An 18,226-nucleotide genomic window follows, 5' to 3' on the forward strand; every position below is an offset into this window, starting at 1 on the left:
AATCAAAGAAAAGTGAAAACAAAGCAAACTCAAGAGAGCCTAAAAATCTGCATACTCTATAGGGTGGAGATGATTGTACAAATAAATTTACATCTCATGCACTGAGATGGATGTAAGGCTCAATACAACACTCTTTCCTTCTTCCTTCTATTCAGGAGAAGATCTATTTGGCTTAAAATGACATTTAGGTACATAAAAAGATACCTGACCAGAGGTAGCCCTATTTATGCAAAATGTAGCCACGTAATGGGTGAGAGAGATGTAGAAAAGAATGTCGGACAGACTTTCAAAGAAAAGGAATAGCAACATCTTTTTTTTTAAAAAAAGAGCCTTGATAATAATAGCAGGTCTGGGTTGTGTATCTCAGCCTCAATGGTTTGCAATTTCTTTTTCGGTTCCAAAGAACAAATGTGCATCCACACAAATAGTTCACGTTTCCCAAAATGTTAGGAGGCATCCTACTGAAAAGATATAGGCATAGGATGCCCTATGTCAGGGGTGGCTAACCTTTTTTAATAGATGCATTCACACTTTGCTAACCCTCCATGCCAGCGGCGGGTGCAACTCGCCCCCCCCCATACTCTCACATGCTCACAGACAACACACATACGCATGCAGATCAGCTGAGAAGCGGGGGCTACAGCCCAATCCTATCCAATTACCCACTATGGGGAAAAGGGCATCCCTAGCTGGTGCTGGGGTGGGCAGAAAGGTTTCAAACACCCCCCCCCCAGCTGTGTCTACTTTTTTAGTGATGAGGGATGCAGAAACATTTGCTTGGAGGGCTGCATCAGTCCCCACCCTCAAACATTCCTGGCCTATACGTACGTGGCCAGATTGTTCTTGTAATGTTGCATGGGAACAGCTTCAGGAATGTGTGGATGCTCAGTATTTTCCCAGGCCAAATATTAACAGATACTTCAGTTTCATTAGACAAGATATTTAAAGTCACACTTTAAAATGGGCTGATTTTTCTTTTTTCTTTTTTAATGGTAAGTGATTCTTAAAACACACATGTCTAACACCTCAATTTGATGCAAATAGATATGCTGAACGGGCTTTGTTTCGACACCATAGCGTCTCAGTTCCAAATCGGCCAACGTAGCCTTGCGTTACTGACACATGATGTTTCTGACGTCCCAGCTTGATTCACGCTGGCCCCCCTGAAACACACCAGGATATGCCTTGCACTCTGTACACCGACTTGTGGGCAAGGTCGCTGGGAATCGTGGCACCTCCTGTCTCCTGCAACGTCGGGAATCAGGGCGAGTAAGGCCAACGCAATGTCAAGTGCAAGAAGAGGGTGGGTGGGTAGGAAATGCACTGCGATGGTGAGCCAGTCCCACTTTCACTCCACCTTAAGTCGGGAGGGGGTCGTCGTCTCCTTTACTACACTTGCACTTGCAGCAAAGCACGAATGGGGTAGCAAGCAGAAGGAAAGGGGAGGCCACTAACAGTAACAGACCAAACCCTGCAAAGATCCCCACGACCTGGATAAAAAAGAAAAAGAAAGAAGATCACGTATGCCAGCGGTTGTTCTCAAATAATCTGCTTGAAGGGGGACTGGGGGAGAGTTCTCCCCACCCCCTTCCAAACTGTTCAGTGGCAAGGGGTTGCACACTGTTGCAACACACACACACACACAAACACTAAAGGGCTGGCAACTGCAATTTCAACTGTTTTGCATTCCTGTCACCTGTCTCATGAAAGGCCCTGAGCTTATCCATGGAATTACGCACTCCCCAGGGTAGCCAATGAGGAGGTATGGGATTCAGAAGGGTATTGTTCAATATGCATCTAAGGATTCAGTTTCATGGAGGATCAAAATCTCCAAATTGCTGACCTACTTGAAAAGTATGGTTCCAATGATTTATAAAATTGTCCAGCTAAAGGAAAGTACGACAGGTGCAGCCTGTGGACGTAATACATCCACTAACATAACTGTCTTAAAGTTAAACAGGGATGATTTGGGTGGAGGGTTTTTCTTATTTTTTTTAAAAAGCCACTTTATAATACTCTTTCTTTCTTTCCTTTTGCTTCAGATTCAGATTACTTAACTTTCTCTTTATTGGTCTTGAAAAAGTCAATTTGTTTTTGGCCAGCAGGTGGTACTGTTGAACAACATTCAAAATAAGGAATGGCATGCATTACTTACTGTATTATATAATAGTATATTTGGAGGTTTTCATTTCATTTCCCTTCCCACTCCCCCAATAATTCCTCAAATATTTATATTTTTGTGGAGCGGCGAATTTATTATTGTGCTTAACATGGACTTCCCCCGAATCCCCTGAAAAATATGTCTGCTTCCCTCTCTGCAATCTCCTGCTATACATCATCTCTGAAATGTAATTTTGGCATGAGCAACACATTGCCTGCTGTAGTAATAAAAGCTCAGTTGCTCTTTTAATATTATTCTTCCAAAGTTCTTCTATGTCAAAATAAACATGGTAGGTTTTAACGGCTATCAATCTGTCTTGTGGGCCACCTCGATCAAATTATGTCATCTTCATCTTGGGTTTGTGGACTAATGTCTGTGAATCCTGCAACACCTCTCAGGGGTGTTTTGTTTCTGCCCAGCAGAAATCTAGCAGCTACAGACCCACAGAAACTACAGAGAATAACTGGCTGAGACCCCAATTTTACCTTACTCTCCACCTCATTGCAAGTTGGGTAACTGCCTCTATTTTCCTGGAATGTGACTCTGTAGTCTCTCCACCTTGAAGAGGAACTATTGTTTCTGCGCCTCAGATCAGCTTTCATCAGCAATACTTGTATGCGAGGCAAGCCAGCTAACATTGTTTTTTAAAAACTTCCCATTTTCCTCATGCCATTTTCCCTCTAACTCACAATTCCCCACATTCACTTTTTTCATGAATAAGGCGAAAATTGGGGGAGGGGGGACCAGCAGATATGCAAAGTCACATCGACACCTACCTGCGTTCTGTGCCAAATAACTGATGCCCTGGAATGACCGAGCTTATTTCGGCAAGGTCCCTTGTCATAATGTATAAGAAGGAAGTCATCCTGTAAAGTGTCAATAAAAGGAGAGGGGGAAATATGCATATATATTATTTCAGCCGTGGTTGAGAACTTGACTCTTGACAAGCAGTCAAAAGGTTACCAAACCTTTTGGTTACAAAACCTTTTCACTTAGCAGGTATGGTTGCAATTTCAGCTGAATTTTCGGAAACTACTTGAAGCACCCGTTGGGTTGAGCTATTTCAATTGCTTCTTGTTTTCAGCAAACAGCTGAAAGTCTGCAAATTTTGATAATAAACCTGATTTGCGATGAGGGCTGAATAATTTCGATTGGGAGTCCAATTGCGTACTCAGAAATAAGTCCTACTGGGTTTAGCAAGCAGAGCTTACTCCCAAGTAAATGTGCAGAGGACTGCAGTTCTAGGATCCTGCCACAGGCGAGAGAGAGAGAGAGAGAGAGAGAGAGAGAGAGAGAGAGAGAGAGAGAGGAGTGAATGGTACTTCTCCCTGTTTTTCCGCCTCACCCCCAAAGGTCAATTTTCATTTTTTCCCTATCTACTTTTGGCACATCAGTCACATTTCACAATGCAATGGCAACGTCACAAGCTATGGATTCCGCTGCTGTGCCAAGTGGAATGACATCACTGAGTTGGCTCCTTTGGAACAGAGAGCAGCTAACAGCCAGCATAAATGAGTCAGACCACTCACCTCTATGGCACGGAGCGCAAAGTCAATATTAACTGCAGAATGGGCCCCGTGGAACCCAATAACGCATATTTCACAGGTTTAGGCCGAAGTGGGCCACTGTGCAATCTACAAAATTGGCAGCAGCCCTTTCAGCGCTGCGAGTTAATGCCAGGAGGAGTGTAAAAGGCAAAAACAAAAAAACTTAAAGACAAAAGAAGGAAAAGGTAATACAGTGGTACCTCGAGCTACAAACACCTCAGGTTACAAATGCTCCAGGTTACAAACTCCGCTAACCTGGAAGAGTTACCTCGAGTTGAGAACTTTGACCCAGGATGAGAACGGAAATTGTGTGCTGGCAGCACAGCAGCAAGAGGCCCCATTAGCAAAAGCATGCCTCTAGTTAAGAACAGTTTCAGGTTGAAAATGGACCTCCGGAACGAATTAAGTTCGTAACTAGAGGTACCACTGTATGCCTGACCTGAGATAGTACTTATAAGACCCCTTCCCCAGTTCATCCCATTTCAGGGTTTGTTCTTGTGCTCTTTTTCTGCAGTTAAACCATGCCCAAGGTGCCATCATCGGTATAAGAGTAAAACAATATTATGTAACAAAAAATGTAACCCTAACTTTTCAAAACAGTTCATTGCTTAAAAACACAAAAACCATACCAACAAGTTTACAGCAGCAGAGAATCAACATTTAACAGGCCGATTCAAACACATCCCACATCGAAACATTCAGTACCAAAACTTAAAGATTAAACAGCCCATCACATTGAGAAGAATTCACAAAACCACCACCACCCAGAAACAGCTCTAAATTTAGCAACAAAAAATGTATCTATAAAACAAAGCTACATTTGCTTTCAACAACAGCTAAGCCAAAGCCTAAACCCTGATATGGCCAAAGTAACTCCAACCTAAATTTTCACTTCTGTCCCAGATGATGGCGCTTTTTATGCCATAAATATCTATGAACTCTAACTTTTTGTAACAATGTTAGTTCTTGTAATGATATCTTGCTAATTGTTTGCTGCAGTACAGCTAAATGTATGCCACAATCTGTATTTATGTCTACAGAGGCAACCTAATTTTCTGGGACTTTTAACATTTCAATGCTTCCCTTTACAGTTTTTGAATATTATATCAATGGACATTTTGAATGCCTTATTAAAAGGAATTTATTGCAGGGATAGCATCAAGGAATTTCATCTTCCAATCTTAAATTCAACTACGTATACTTACGTCAAGTGATTCCAAACAGTACCAGCAAAAGGCATGTTTACAGTTTTTGCACATCATTTGGGCACAGCCTTCATCCCGTTCAATGTAAACTTTGCATTTTGGGCAGCGTTTGATGGGTGCATCATCTTCTTCCATTTTATAAGCAGAGCTAGAAGAGATGTTTTGGAAATTTTATGGGAGAAATGTGTCGTGAGTCCAGGTTCCCGGCTTGGTAACACGGTAAGCGTTGTTAATTAAAAAGGAGGATTTATTGCAAAAACAAACAGATAGCTCTGGATGGCTCTAACAAAGCATCATCAATCAAGATGACGCTTCTGAAGACACCTTCCGGTTTATACAGAAGATATTGAACTTTCATACCTTGTCTCGTTTTGTTTCCTGTCTAGCAGCCCTCCCATTTGACGACTTTTAGGAGATATTGGATCAGCTCCAACCTCTTCCCGTTCTGACAGACTGTTTGCGGCTGTTTGAGCTTTCTGAGAGCTTTGACTGTGTTCCAGCCCATTCTGTTGTTCCCTTGGCAACCGACATTCCAATGTCCGGAAGAGTTACCCTTGTCTGCTGTGGTCTTTGCCCAGCCTAAGTACAATCAAAGCCAGTGGTGGCCAAACTCAGTCCCTCCAGCTGTTGGGCTACAACTCCCATCACCCCTTGCTAATAGGACCAGCGGTCAGGGATGATGGGAACTGTATCCCACAAACAGCTGGAGAGCCGTATTTGGCCACCACTGATCTAAGCCTCTCTGTTCCTGGCTGCTTTCTGCAGTTGGCTGCAAATCTTCGCTTGGAACTGGCTCATTCTTGACAAAATGCTCTTGGTTTTTAAAAGGTGCATTTCTTAAAACACTCTGACTCTTTCGCAGACTGAAGCTATTCCTATGTCTGCATGGATTTGTCACACAGCCACAAGATCAAAGGCGGGTTTTCATTTCCACTGAAACTACACATCCTTCATCTTTATCATTCAGTTTTAATAGCTTCTACAAACCTCAAATAAGTCAGGTTGACTAGCAATATGTCTGCCCGTCAATACCAGATCTGATTTGTATAAACCCAGGAATTAGGGGCGGGGAGCTAAGTTGTGCACAAAATTATGGGCTCCTTCCAATGTTACTTGCGATGGAGGACTGCTCCATGACTTTTTTTCATGCTGATCAGCAGCATTAGAATTCCATAGGGAAACTGAGTAACACAGGTGTGCCATGGTGTGGAATATTTCCATCAGAACATGGACTTCTTACCAAACAGCAGGGCAAAGAGCCGCAGTCCAAAAGGTAACCCACATTGACAAGGTGACTTCCTATAACTTCCAGAACCTTGAGGAATTCCTAGCATATACCTGGTTTCAGAAGTAGGGCAATCTATCTGCCAGAGTTGGCTTTTTCTGTTTTAGTCTTGTGATGGGAGGGAGAAACGGCTTCAAATAACAGGTGAATAAGGAGACACCTGAGGCTATCACAATGAAAATCAGTCTTTTAAAAAACAAAACAACTTCTGAGCGAAGCTGTTATGTGTTAAGAACTATGCCAACATCAATTGGTAATGTACAGTTCTATACCTTGTTTCCCCTGGAAGGTAGCTGATTGGCATATTTTCTTGACAGCCTTGTCCTGGATGCCAATTCGATTTGCACGCCGAGCAAAATTCTATGTCGCAAGATTTGCATTGTACCAGCTGGGGGTTCTGGGGGCCTGATTCCTGAAGCTGACAAACCGCTTGGCAGGAAGAGGATGGGCACCAAGTCCGACAAGGATCCAAAAGCACTTCTGTAGGGGAAACAAACTACAATTGGGAAAAGGCCACAGCTCAGTGAAGGAGCATGGGTTCAATTCCACAGCATCTCAAGGTAGGGTTGGAAAATCCCTGTCCTTGGAAGATAATGGTCTGACTCAAGCACAAGGCAAACGTTTTTAAGATGCAGAATTGATCTTGAATCAAGCCACACACAGTGGAATGCCAATTCCTGATCATATCCAATATCTTATTCTTTGGTATGGCTGTGGAATATCAACGGGAAGCAGGAAATTTAATAAATAAATAAATTTAAATACCATTTGTTTATAAAATGTTCCAAGTGATGTACAACTGTGTAACGAAGACATAAGAAAAATAAATAAGAACCTTGTTAAATAGTATCTGTAGCCTCATTAAAACAGAGTCTACAATAGGTGGTAATACATGTAATCAAAATCAATAAATGCCTGGATGAACAGGTAAGTTTTTAACATCTGCTGGATATACAATATTGACAGCACATTTCGAATGTCCGTGGGGAGACTATCCCACATGGTTAAAAAAAATAAAAATAAAGCACCTTTTCCTCATGGTTTGGAAATGTATTTTCCACACACGAGATTGAATCCAATGTTAGTCATGCTCAGAGATGACCCTTTGAAGTTAATGAACATGGGCACATTAATTTCAGTGGGTCTACTGTGAGTGGAATTTAGTTGGCTACAACCCCCAGTTTGGGGCCACCTGGGATGTCTGCTGTATACCTCTTTCAAACTGTAGCTTCTTATACTTCTGCATGATTTCTGATGCAACCATACACTCAATCTGTTTTAAAGAGAGAGAGGGAACGAGAGAGAGAGAGATACAAGCATCCGATTAATGATAGCGATAACTAAAGGGATAACAGGCAAAGATAGACAATGAGCTTGGAGCAGAAGTTACATAACGGCAACACGCACAAATATCTGCAATAACAACTGAGCTGAACTTTTACGTAAGACAAAATCGTGTCAGGAAACGTACTTCATTTTCTTGAAGATGACCTCGCTTCGGGCAGGAGGCATCAGGGCAGCTAATGGCTGTTTCTAAGCCTTCCTTGATCAAAATCTCCACATACTGTTTCAGGCACTGTAAGAAAGTCAGACCCAGTGGCTGTCAATATTATTCACCATTGAAATATATGCTTCAACAATAACAGTTGTTCTGTCATCCAAAAGGTGCAAATCCCGATGGGTCTACTCATGTGAGCAGTGTTATTTCAGATCTTCCTCGAGCATTTTCCACGCTATTAATCTTCCTTCTCCAATACCTGGCTGCTCACCAAAGAAGACCCCTGCCTCTGCTCCCCAGTTTGAATGTCTATTTGCACTCATCGGACGGCTCCTACAAAATCTGACCTGCCCATGGCCCAGTTGAGATGTTATGGCTGACCCACAGTTTTGATACCAAGCATGCAGTGGGGAAATCATGCGCCTTTCCTCTGCACATGTCCATTCCTTTTTTAACCAGGCTGGTAATATATTGGGTGTAAACAGTCATGTGGTTGGTTAGACTCCCAACTTCCTGGACACCAGCTGGGAAACTATGAATAGTTTATTTAGAGCTTGGTTTGCCATGTGAGGATTGGTGAACCCTTCATCTTAAAAGGAAAGCCAACCTTCATTTCGTGAACAAGTCACTCCCCTACTAGAGTAAGCATCATTCTGTCATAATGCCCTCCTGCACATCCTTGGTTCAGGGTAAACCACAGTTTGCTGTTACCTTCATGACAGACCAGTAACTGTGGTTGTAACTGGCTATAGTTGGCTTCCAAACCAGGATCAGAACCATGGTTTGAAGTGCTTTCCATTTCTGGTTTGGGGGAAAACAATGGTGATTGGTTACCCGATTCAGACCTCATGTCAAACTATATTCATTTATGAAGCAGAAAGTGCATGAGCGTCTTTCCTCCCCCACCCCCAGGATGCAAGTCTATACAACATGTTCCTGATGACCAAGCTTGACAGGAATGACTGAACCAGACTCAGACTTGACCAGACTCAAGAGAAGGTTGATGAGTTACAGAATCAGACACCAGGGATCCAAAGGGCTATTTTGGGATAGCCTAAGGGCTACAGCTCAGCTCGCCCAGTGGGATGTGTTGAACTCTTTCCCTTTCAACAGCAGCCTCTCACATGACCAGAAACAACTGTGGCATGGGGGCTGCTATGGACTAAGTTCATTCGTACAATCCTTGGAACTCTTTGTACACTTCTATGGTCCCTTCCCAGCACACAGGGCCTATTGACAGTTACATTTAAAACCAAGTTTGCGGCAGCTTCATTTTCTAAGACCGGTAACATGTTTTCAACCTTCATGGTGTGAACTGTGGATTCCCACAGCTCTATTCACAATGCTCTTAGCAACTACCAAGCTGTTCCCATCTTCAAGGATACAATACTAGAGCATTTTGCTATAATCGTTTTCTTTATATAGCTGTTTCCATAACATTTACATAAACGAACCCATGCTTTTTAAAACACACACACACATATATGCATGCTCAGGCAGCCTCCGTTCACACCAGCAGATACCCGCCCACCCCCCAGTTGCCATAGCTTTCTTTCATATGATGTTTAATAGGTTTTAGGTGAGAATCCAGGTTTTGGGAGATTAACGGTTGCAGAAAAAATGGAAAGCATATAGGTTTATGTTCTGCTCACACTCAGCTTCTCTTGATGGGAGGGAATGGGTGTGCTGAATGGGACTGTAGGCAAAACTTGTACACATGTGGCAAACTGGTGCTATGCTCTCTTTTTCCTTTTTATAGTACCTCTGAGGCCAACTTCCTTTTCTTTCTCCCATGTTCCCAATGGCTAAGAACTGCAGACTCTAAAAGGAATGGAGTGGTGGGAATAAGAGGCACAGCTAGGCAGGAGACGAACAGGTGGTCATTTCAATTTCACTTTGGCTTCAGGGGATGGAACTAAGGCAGTGTCTCCCAAACGTGCGCCTCTAGGTGTTTCTGGACTACAGTTCCCAACTTCCCTGACCACGGGTTCTGTTAGATAGGGATGATGGAAGTTGTAGATATCTTTCCTTCCCAAGACACTCTAAAGCAGAACGGGCCTATTTCATGGTCCGTTCAGGTGACTGGATCTGCTCTGAGGGGTTCTAGTCCTATTACAAATTACTCAAATGAGACTAGGCTCTCCCATCCGCTTTCACAGAAAGCGCTGTTCATTTGATGGTCTCTCTTCTTCCTCCAATGAGACAGTGACAAGGGAAAAGGTATTCCCAGGCACCTCAACTTCCCTCTTAAACCCAAACAATGCCAACACTTAAGTTGCTGCCATCAATTAAACACTTATTTATTTGCACAGCCCTGTGGGTTATTTATTGGCCTCTATACCTGCTGCTGTGTAATTTATTTATCTTGCTGCTATTTTATATTTTTAGAGTTTGTTGATGTGTTCCCTGCGGGTTGGGTTGTTGGGTTAGGTATTTTACTGGCAACCCACTGTGGGATCATCTTGCATGCTGAACAGCGGGATATAAATATTCGGAACGAACAAAGAAATATATATACACACAAATTGCCTTGTGTAAGCAGAGCAGCCTTCTGCAGCGAAAGTAATATGGTCAGGGGACCTTTGTGCACATCACAGCTCTGTGCGCTCACAGATCACAGAAAGAAGCACATCTTTCTCCAACAGGGGCATCATTAATGATCATCAGCCACATATCACACAGTACTGGGACCCGGCTGGGCAGGGACAGTGAGACTTCCGACAGTGCGCTGTGAGAGCGATCAAGAATGTTACCCCACTTGCACATAAGAAATGTGCATTAAAATGAGACTGCGTGCATATCTGATGACAACATTTAGCCCTCAGAGAGCCACATTTAGAGATGAGTATACTTTGTGAATGATTCATTTAAAACAAAAGGGCTTCTTCCCACCAAGGTTAGCTGGAATTTTATTTTCCCAACATCTTCCAAACAAGAGAGGATACAGAATATCCCCCTGCGATACATGGCAGGCAGTCCAGTTGTGTTAATACAGGTCTACCCATGCATAACCCTGAGATCTACACGTACAGGTAGGTATACAAATTTAACAAATAAATAACAACAACAGCTCAGGTTCATTCCCACTATTACCAGGTTGTTGTTTTTAGTGCAGAGGTAAACTGCTAGGTGGGCAAGGATGGCAGCTGTGTCACAACGCATAACACAATGAGCTGTTGCTACACATAAATAGCCAGAGGTAGCATGCTTGTACGCCGGCGTACAACATATCCATGCATCAAAGCTAGCAATATATAGTACAAGAAAGGCAAAACCCATGCTTTGCACTGATGAAACACACTGCTCATGAGCTCTCATAATCAGAATAATTACTTGATAACTCATTCGGGCTAAAGCATTTTTATATAAAGATGATAGATGTCGCTGAGGGCTGTTTTATCTCTGTCACAAATAACATCTCTTTTAGTGTTGTTGCACGGAATAATGCACAGCAGATGTTCACATTGCTTAGCACCCTTTTAACACTTTTTTTTGGAGGGGTGTGCACTTAGTGCCGATGTTTTTCCAATCCTCTCTGCTTGGGGCAGGGAAAGAGGGCACCCTTCTCTCTATTGCCAAAGTAACTAGGACATCATTTGAGCATGTAACTCCAATCCCAGTGCAACTGCTGATTAGTTTCCAGCCCCACTGGTGTTGACCTATAAAACCTCAATACCTTAAGGATCACCTCTCCCCATACAAACCCAGCCTGCTTGTCATCTGAGGCCCTTCTCTATGTCCCCCATCCCAGAGAGGTTCGGAGAGTGGCAACAAGAGAGCGGGCCTTCTCTGTGGTGGCTCCCCGATTGTGGAATGCTCTCTCCAGAGAGGCTCGCCTGGCTGGCCATCATTACATGTTTTTAGGTGCCAGGCAAAAACATTCCTCTTTACCCAGGCCTATGGCTATTAAATAATCTATGGCCTGTGAAAGTAGGGGGGTAAGGGGAGATGGCTGTTATTATGATGATTATTTTATTATTAGGCTATCTGTCAGTATGTTTTTTATTATGTTTTTATCACTGATGTTCTGTAATGTGTTTTTAATGTTGTACACTGCCAGGGATCTTTTGATAAAGGGTGGTGTATAAACTGCTGCAGCAGCAGCAACAACAACGATAATAATTCCCTTGCATGAGGATGTGTATACAATTGAGTACAGAGGAACAACATCCATACATGGGTGTCACTGCTCATTCCACTTCCAAATGCAAGGGAGCAGGGGACCAGTTCATTCAAGGAGCCAGTGTGGTGTAGTGGTTAAGAACGGTGGACTCGTAATCTGGTGAACCGGGTTCGCTTCCCCGCTCCTCCACATGCAGCTGCTGGGTGACCTTGGGCTAGTCACACTTCTCTGAAATCTCTCAGCCCCACTCACCTCACAGAATGTTTGTTGTGGGGGAGGAAGGGAAAGGAGATTGTGAGCCGCTTTGAGACTCCTTAGGGTAGTGATAAAGCGGGATATCAAATCCAAATCTCTTCTTCTTCTTCATGGGAAGCTGCCTTGTACTCCATATTGTCTACATTGACCGGCAGTGGTTCTCTAGCCCTTCTTGGAGATGCCAGGGATTGAATCTAGGGTCTTCTGTATGCAAAGCAGGTGTTCTACTGCTGAGCTACAGCCCTTCTGTGAACAGGAGCTCCTGCCCTCTTCTACCTGCCTCTTTGCAAACTCGTTTCAACTGCATTTCTTCTACAAGCAAGGCTGCTCAACTATGCCAGGGCCAGCACTATGTGTGTGGTTTTTTTCCTCTGCACCAGAAGATAACAGGCAGCTTGACAACCTTGGAAAGCTCTTCCCGCCCACACAGCAGTGAAACGTGGGCTGAGGAAACGGGTCCTTTTCTGCAACCTTCGTACCGCGCTAATCCTGCTCGGCTGGCAAGTAATTCCCCTGCAAAGCATCAGTGCATTTTTAATCACGGCTGTGGCTTATACAAGGCCTCAGATGGAGCTGAGAGGGATGCTTCCTTAAAAAAGGACACAGGGCTACATGTTTGCTGGAGAACATGTCAAAGGGCACTGGCAGCAGATGCTCTCGCAAAGCTGCCCCGAGAGAGAGCACAGCGCTGGCTACCCATTAAAAGAAGCTGGGATAAGCATGACTAGGGGAAGTGACTGGCTGCGGATGGTGAGATTAATAGCCGAGAAACTGGAATATATTCTGGGAAAGCAGTTTCAGAAATTGTTGCCGAAAGGATTAATTAGCAGTACTCTTAGGTGCTTCTCAACTCGTGAACTGTGTTTTAATTTAAAGATGGTTTGATTCCCCAACAGCTGCACACCCTCACATAATTAGCAATCAGGGAAAGGCATGGGTGCGGGACACAACAAGGAAACACAAACCCTGGTTAAGTACTGAAACACACACGCACACCGGGAATCTCTTGCTATTGCTTAGCGGCGATTGGGGTGGTTTGTAATAGAAACTGCTCCAAAACATAACATAGTGAATTAAGCTGACCAATCTATTTCCTCCCCCCACCACCAAAAAACGACAACATTATGCTAATGTGTCAAGGAGATTATCCTTTATGAGCTCCTTTCCAGCAACACTTCAGGGGTTGCCAATGTAGTGAGGGCTATTCAGTGATATAATGATCCTTTACTAGTGCAGACTAAAACGTTGGCGTAGGATGTGTACTTCGTTCCGACTCTGTAGTTCTGAAAGATCTCTGTGTGGCTCTTTTTCCATTCATTTTTCCACCCACAAAAATGAAAGAGATCTTCCAGCAGTTCCTACCAACCTACTGAACTGTAATAAATGGCAGTTCTCTTAACAGCTGCATTTAGTCCTCCCCAGTTTAAGGGAGCTGCAATTCTATAAAAAAAAGTTTGAAGTAAAGCCAAACCCAGTGATTTCAACAACAACAATAACAACAACAAAGAGTCTAGAACAGTCAGGTTTGTACCTAGGCTCACTCGCTCCTAGAAACCCTGCCTTAAAGGGCCCTTGCTATCATTCCTTTTATTTACAACATTCAGGCTTTCAGTACCATTGTTTATGTAGCCAAAATGCTCCCATGCACACACAAAAGGGAGATGTCAGCCAGTTTGGGGCAACCCAGAGGTTTATGGAAGTACAATGCAAGCTTCAGAGAAAGTGGGAGGGAAGAGAACCTCAAAAACAACCAAATGTGGAATGAGTGTAGCCGCAGAATTGTTGACTATCCGGATAGTTAAAAATCAGGCAATGGGAAACCTGAGCAGGGCAGTGCTCCAGGCCTCTCTGACTGGCTTTCAGAACTGTCCGCAGCCACCTCCAGGCCACACCACTCAACATCCCTGCTTCGCCTCCTCCTGGAGCTAGAATGTGTCCCGTGAACTGAGAATAGGCCTTGCTTGCTAAGGGAGCGCTGTCTGAGTCAATTAACAGTTGCTGCTCTGCTCTCGTTTGCTCCCTCCCCTGCCCCTTGGAAGGTTACTCAGAATGGAACATGGCACCAAAAAAGATCCCCCAACCTTGCTTTAGCAAAAGGACTGTGTGGACAGTGCTGTCTTTCTGCCTGAAAACCGAAGTGTGGGGCATGTCAGTCGTGGATTTGAAAAGCTTGGAACAGGTACCTTGAGCAGCCACAACCAAGTGGGTAAGGAGGGAAAGGCGCACCGCGGGGAGGTCCAGAAAATAGTTAAACTTTTCCAGTTACCTGCTCTATAAGGGATGATTGCTGCTTGTCACCAGCAATTTGTATGCGTGCACAAATTCCTGCTGCAACTAGCAGTAGAGAGCACAAAACTGCAAGCTAAGGATTTTGTTGCTGTTGTGAAACTGCATAATTGAGCTAAATGCTCTGGTGCTAAAATGTTGCTTTTTGGTGAATGAAATACTGGACAGTGGTACCTTGGATTACAGATGCTTCAGGTTACAGACTCTGCTAACCCAGAAATAGTACCTCGGGTTAAGAACTTTGCTTCAGGATGAGAACAGAAATCGCATGGCAGCAGCGGGAGGCCCCATTAGCTAAAGTGGTACTTCAGGTTAAGAACAGTTTCAGGTTAAGAATGGACCTCCAGAACAAATTGACTTCTTAACCTGAGGTACCACTGTATATGCAAGTGTGGGGGAACTACCTCACTGCCCAGGGAACATGGAGTTGCCCTTAAGCCTTCCTGTGCTGCAAAGTGCAGCGCCTGAGGAAATAGAGTCCGCATCACCTGGGCAAGAAGAATGAAGCTGCAGAAGAATGAAGCTGAAAGTCATTTAGGGTTGCATTTTTTGTTTAAGCCAAGGGAGGAGTTTTGCACCCTCTAACCACCCCCAGAATCTCCAAAGAATTTTCTGCTTGGCTGTTGCTTAGACTCAGTCCTATTAATTTCTTTTTTAAGGGGGGAAAAACCTGTAGAAGTGGGTGGTGTTCTTTGACTGAAACTAGTCTTGTTCCTTACTACCCTTCTAGACCCAACCCGGCCAAGTTCTCCTTGTGTAAATACATACTGAAGCTACTTTAGGCTTTTGTTTTTAACTGGAGATTGATGAAGCTCGACGCCCACTCGCTTCCCGCCCATGCCATTCTCAATACACTTATGACCTTAACCAGATGGCTCTTTCTTTTCTGTGGCACGCTGCTTTTCAAAACCCAGACGTCAAAAGCTCCACACAGCCGTTTAGGAGATTGCTCTTTGGCTTCTCTGTTTGAAATGTCGCTGATGTAGCACAAAGGCACCCTCCTCACACACACACATTCCGTTCCCCTCTTTCTTTCAGATGTGCTTTTTTATGAAGAAAGGCACACAACTTAATAAACACAACCTCACAATCCGGTAACGGATCATAACAATATGGGTCTGAATAAGCCCCAGGTGCCCGCTCATCCATAAATGGGCACATAATTATCATTATAATATTTTCATCCCTTTGCAAAAGCGGCACCTATAAGGATTACCTCCATTTTATCCTCTCACAGGCACTGCAAGTGAGATTAGGCCAAACGCCAGCGACTGAACCAGCAAGGTGCATCTTGGGAGCTTCTGTCCAATAAACCTCACCACTCCCATCTTCCCTGAAGCAGCCCAGAATTTCCCCACAGGTCTGTATGTGTGGTATTAAGTACCAGGGTAATACAATAGGAGGTGTAAAAGCACCACAACAACCCTGGGACTATGCCCGCAAGCCTGCATTAACTATGTACAACCCACAAATCCTCAAGCATAACTTTCGTTGGCTTTGCACAGATCTTGGCGGGTGTGGTGTGGACAACAGAACCGATTCCAGCCGAGGCGCATACATTGTTTGAAGCTTACTAACCAAAGTACAGAAGATGCACTGGCATTGTGCGATTGTTGTCATCTGCTCCACTGGAAATTCCCCAAGGCAGAGTTTGCACGACACAAGAGGATCGAGAACCAAGTCCCAAGTAGGTCTGTATCTTGCTGTAGTCATTGCAGAATAACCTGAAATGAGAGAGAAGAGATGCATAAGTGAAAGAAAGAAAGAAAGAAAGAAAGAAAGAAAGAAAGAAAGAAAGAAAGAAAGAAAGAAAGAGAACTTTATCAGACACCTGGTCCATCTTCTGCTGCCTGGCCTCGATGCAAAGCTGAGTGTCAGGGAACTGCCATCGGTTCAGGAGGGAGAGAGGAAAAGCCGAACTGATTATAGAGAGCCTCCAAGGATCGTGGGAAGCAGCTCCTCCTCCGCGGAGGAGAGTAACCATGCCTCCAGTGGAGAGGAACTGCAGGGCTCGGAGGAGGCGAGGCGGTGCCAGACACCTTGCCTGGGCAAAGCGGGGAGGAGAGAGGTCCTCCGTTACCCACGCCTTCCCTGCGCAGTAGGCTTCCATGCTGAGAGGGGAGGCGCAGATTGGACATCAAGAAAGTACTCTGCTGGGGAAGGTTTAAGGACCGCCCACTCACAGATTCTGCCGGTGAATGAGCCAGCCACGGGGGAGTGGCGCTCTGCACAGAGAAAGTTTATTTTGGCATCAAAAGCAAGGCTTCACAGCCGAGCAGGGACGCATTTGCCTACTTGCTCTCGAGCAACCCCTTGGTACCCTAACACTGAGCATAGCCTTATTTTCCCCTCCCAAATGGGAAATGTGCATAGAAAGGGGACAGGCATGGCCACCCTACTTGACTGGGTGTTCTGCCCACAGTGTTCGCGCCACAGGTCAGTTTATCACATCAGGCTATTCGTCAGTTCCATCACAGCGCTAATGGGCTCAATCACTATTCCCGTTTCATACTGCAGAGTGTAATGATGCATAGAGTGGACACTTAAGACGTAATCTTGTTGAGGAGAAATGGTTTTATGTTATCACATAACTCATATGCACAGGCCAAAGAGGATGTTTATATTCAGCAATGGCCAGCATTGCTGGCAAATATACTGTAAACTGAGTCCAAGCTTCGGACTGTGCCATGCTAGTGAATCCTGAGCCTTGGTGTGTTTTTAGTTCTGTTCTACTGAGGTGGGGAGCATGAGCTTTCTGCCACAGGCTACATAATCCATAACATACAGCTCCCCCATTCTTTTAAATGCCCAAACACACACCTGCACCTTAATACTAAAAGGGATAAAAGCCCATGCACTCCTACCAGTCTAACGAACAATGATTCATCCCTATATCGAGCTACAGTTTTATCTTTTTTCGTAATTCATACCTCAGCTCAAAAGGCTGTGTTTTCCTGTAACTATCGATTTGTGGACTTGAAGCCCTCCAACGGTTACGAAAAATCGCTTTACAGTTTGGCCTTCAGGTCTCCAAGGAAACAAACAAACAAAATATTTCAGTTCTTCGCCACAAAGCAGTACCACGCAAAGCTAACACTGAACTGGCAAGAATTGGATGAGAGAGAGAAAAGCAAGAAAAGATCAAGCAATCATATATTGGGGTGGGCGTCCCAGATCATTTCTTCTGAAAATCCACGGCATGAACTTTGCTCGCGGAGAAGGGATAGAAAAAGGTACTGAACCGGATATTAGCTCTAAATCATGTTGTTACAGAGATACAGTGGACCTCAGAACAAACTATTTTCCTTGTGTGAAGTTCTAAGGGTGTGCAAGAGTGTGTGAACCAGGCAGAAGGAGGAGGGTAGAGATATTTGTGTGTATATTAAACCACACTTTTTGTTGGTTTTGGTTTACTGGGGTTCACTCCCCTCCCCCCCCCCCACCAATCAACCCAGGGCTGGTTTTGATAAATGTTCATACAAATGTGTCTCTACAGATTTCCTGGAATATGTAGAAACCACTTTATTTTTAGATGGTTCCATTTTTTGCTTCCAAACTGAGAGACACTGAACTACCTGAGTTTATGCGGGAATGAAATTTGCTTACCAGTACATTTTTAAGCATTGCGATGCATTGGGTGTACCACTTACTGCTGCATTACAAAAACAAAAACAACACCGAAAATGGGAACATCAAGAGTTGCCATTTCATCTATGACTACTCAAGGCGCTGCTCTGTTTTGAATATGCCAGGGTGGCTCAACTGTACTATTTTCCTCTCAAGATACACACAAGTAGCAGAGAAGAGCCTTCCCCAGTTGCCAAGTCTGTGGATTTTAAAGGAGAAAGTGGTTGTTTATACATATG

The 18,226-nt window shown here is 44.1% G+C and overlaps 1 protein-coding gene across 2 annotated transcripts in view; it reads right to left on the reverse strand.

The window, feature by feature from the left end:
* Positions 1 to 880: 880 nt before the first annotated feature.
* RNF144A (ring finger protein 144A) overlaps positions 881 to 18,226 on the reverse strand; it is a 54,495-nt gene continuing 37,149 nt past the window's right edge. For both annotated transcript variants that reach the window (XM_081906551.1, XM_081906550.1), the window contains exons 2-8: positions 15,939 to 16,084; positions 7,670 to 7,774; positions 7,411 to 7,471; positions 6,471 to 6,678; positions 4,914 to 5,061; positions 2,938 to 3,027; positions 881 to 1,490 (exon numbers count right to left, since the gene is read on the reverse strand). In XM_081906551.1, coding sequence (XP_081762677.1) covers positions 1,359 to 1,490; positions 2,938 to 3,027; positions 4,914 to 5,061; positions 6,471 to 6,678; positions 7,411 to 7,471; positions 7,670 to 7,774; positions 15,939 to 16,073 — 879 coding nt within the window. In that variant the 5' untranslated portion in view covers positions 16,074 to 16,084 and the 3' untranslated portion in view covers positions 881 to 1,358. The remainder of the gene's footprint in view (positions 1,491 to 2,937; positions 3,028 to 4,913; positions 5,062 to 6,470; positions 6,679 to 7,410; positions 7,472 to 7,669; positions 7,775 to 15,938; positions 16,085 to 18,226) is intronic.

Source organism: Podarcis melisellensis (assembly GCF_964234715.1).
Source record: "Podarcis melisellensis genome assembly, chromosome: 3".
Taxonomy (NCBI): Eukaryota; Metazoa; Chordata; class Lepidosauria; order Squamata; family Lacertidae; genus Podarcis; species Podarcis melisellensis.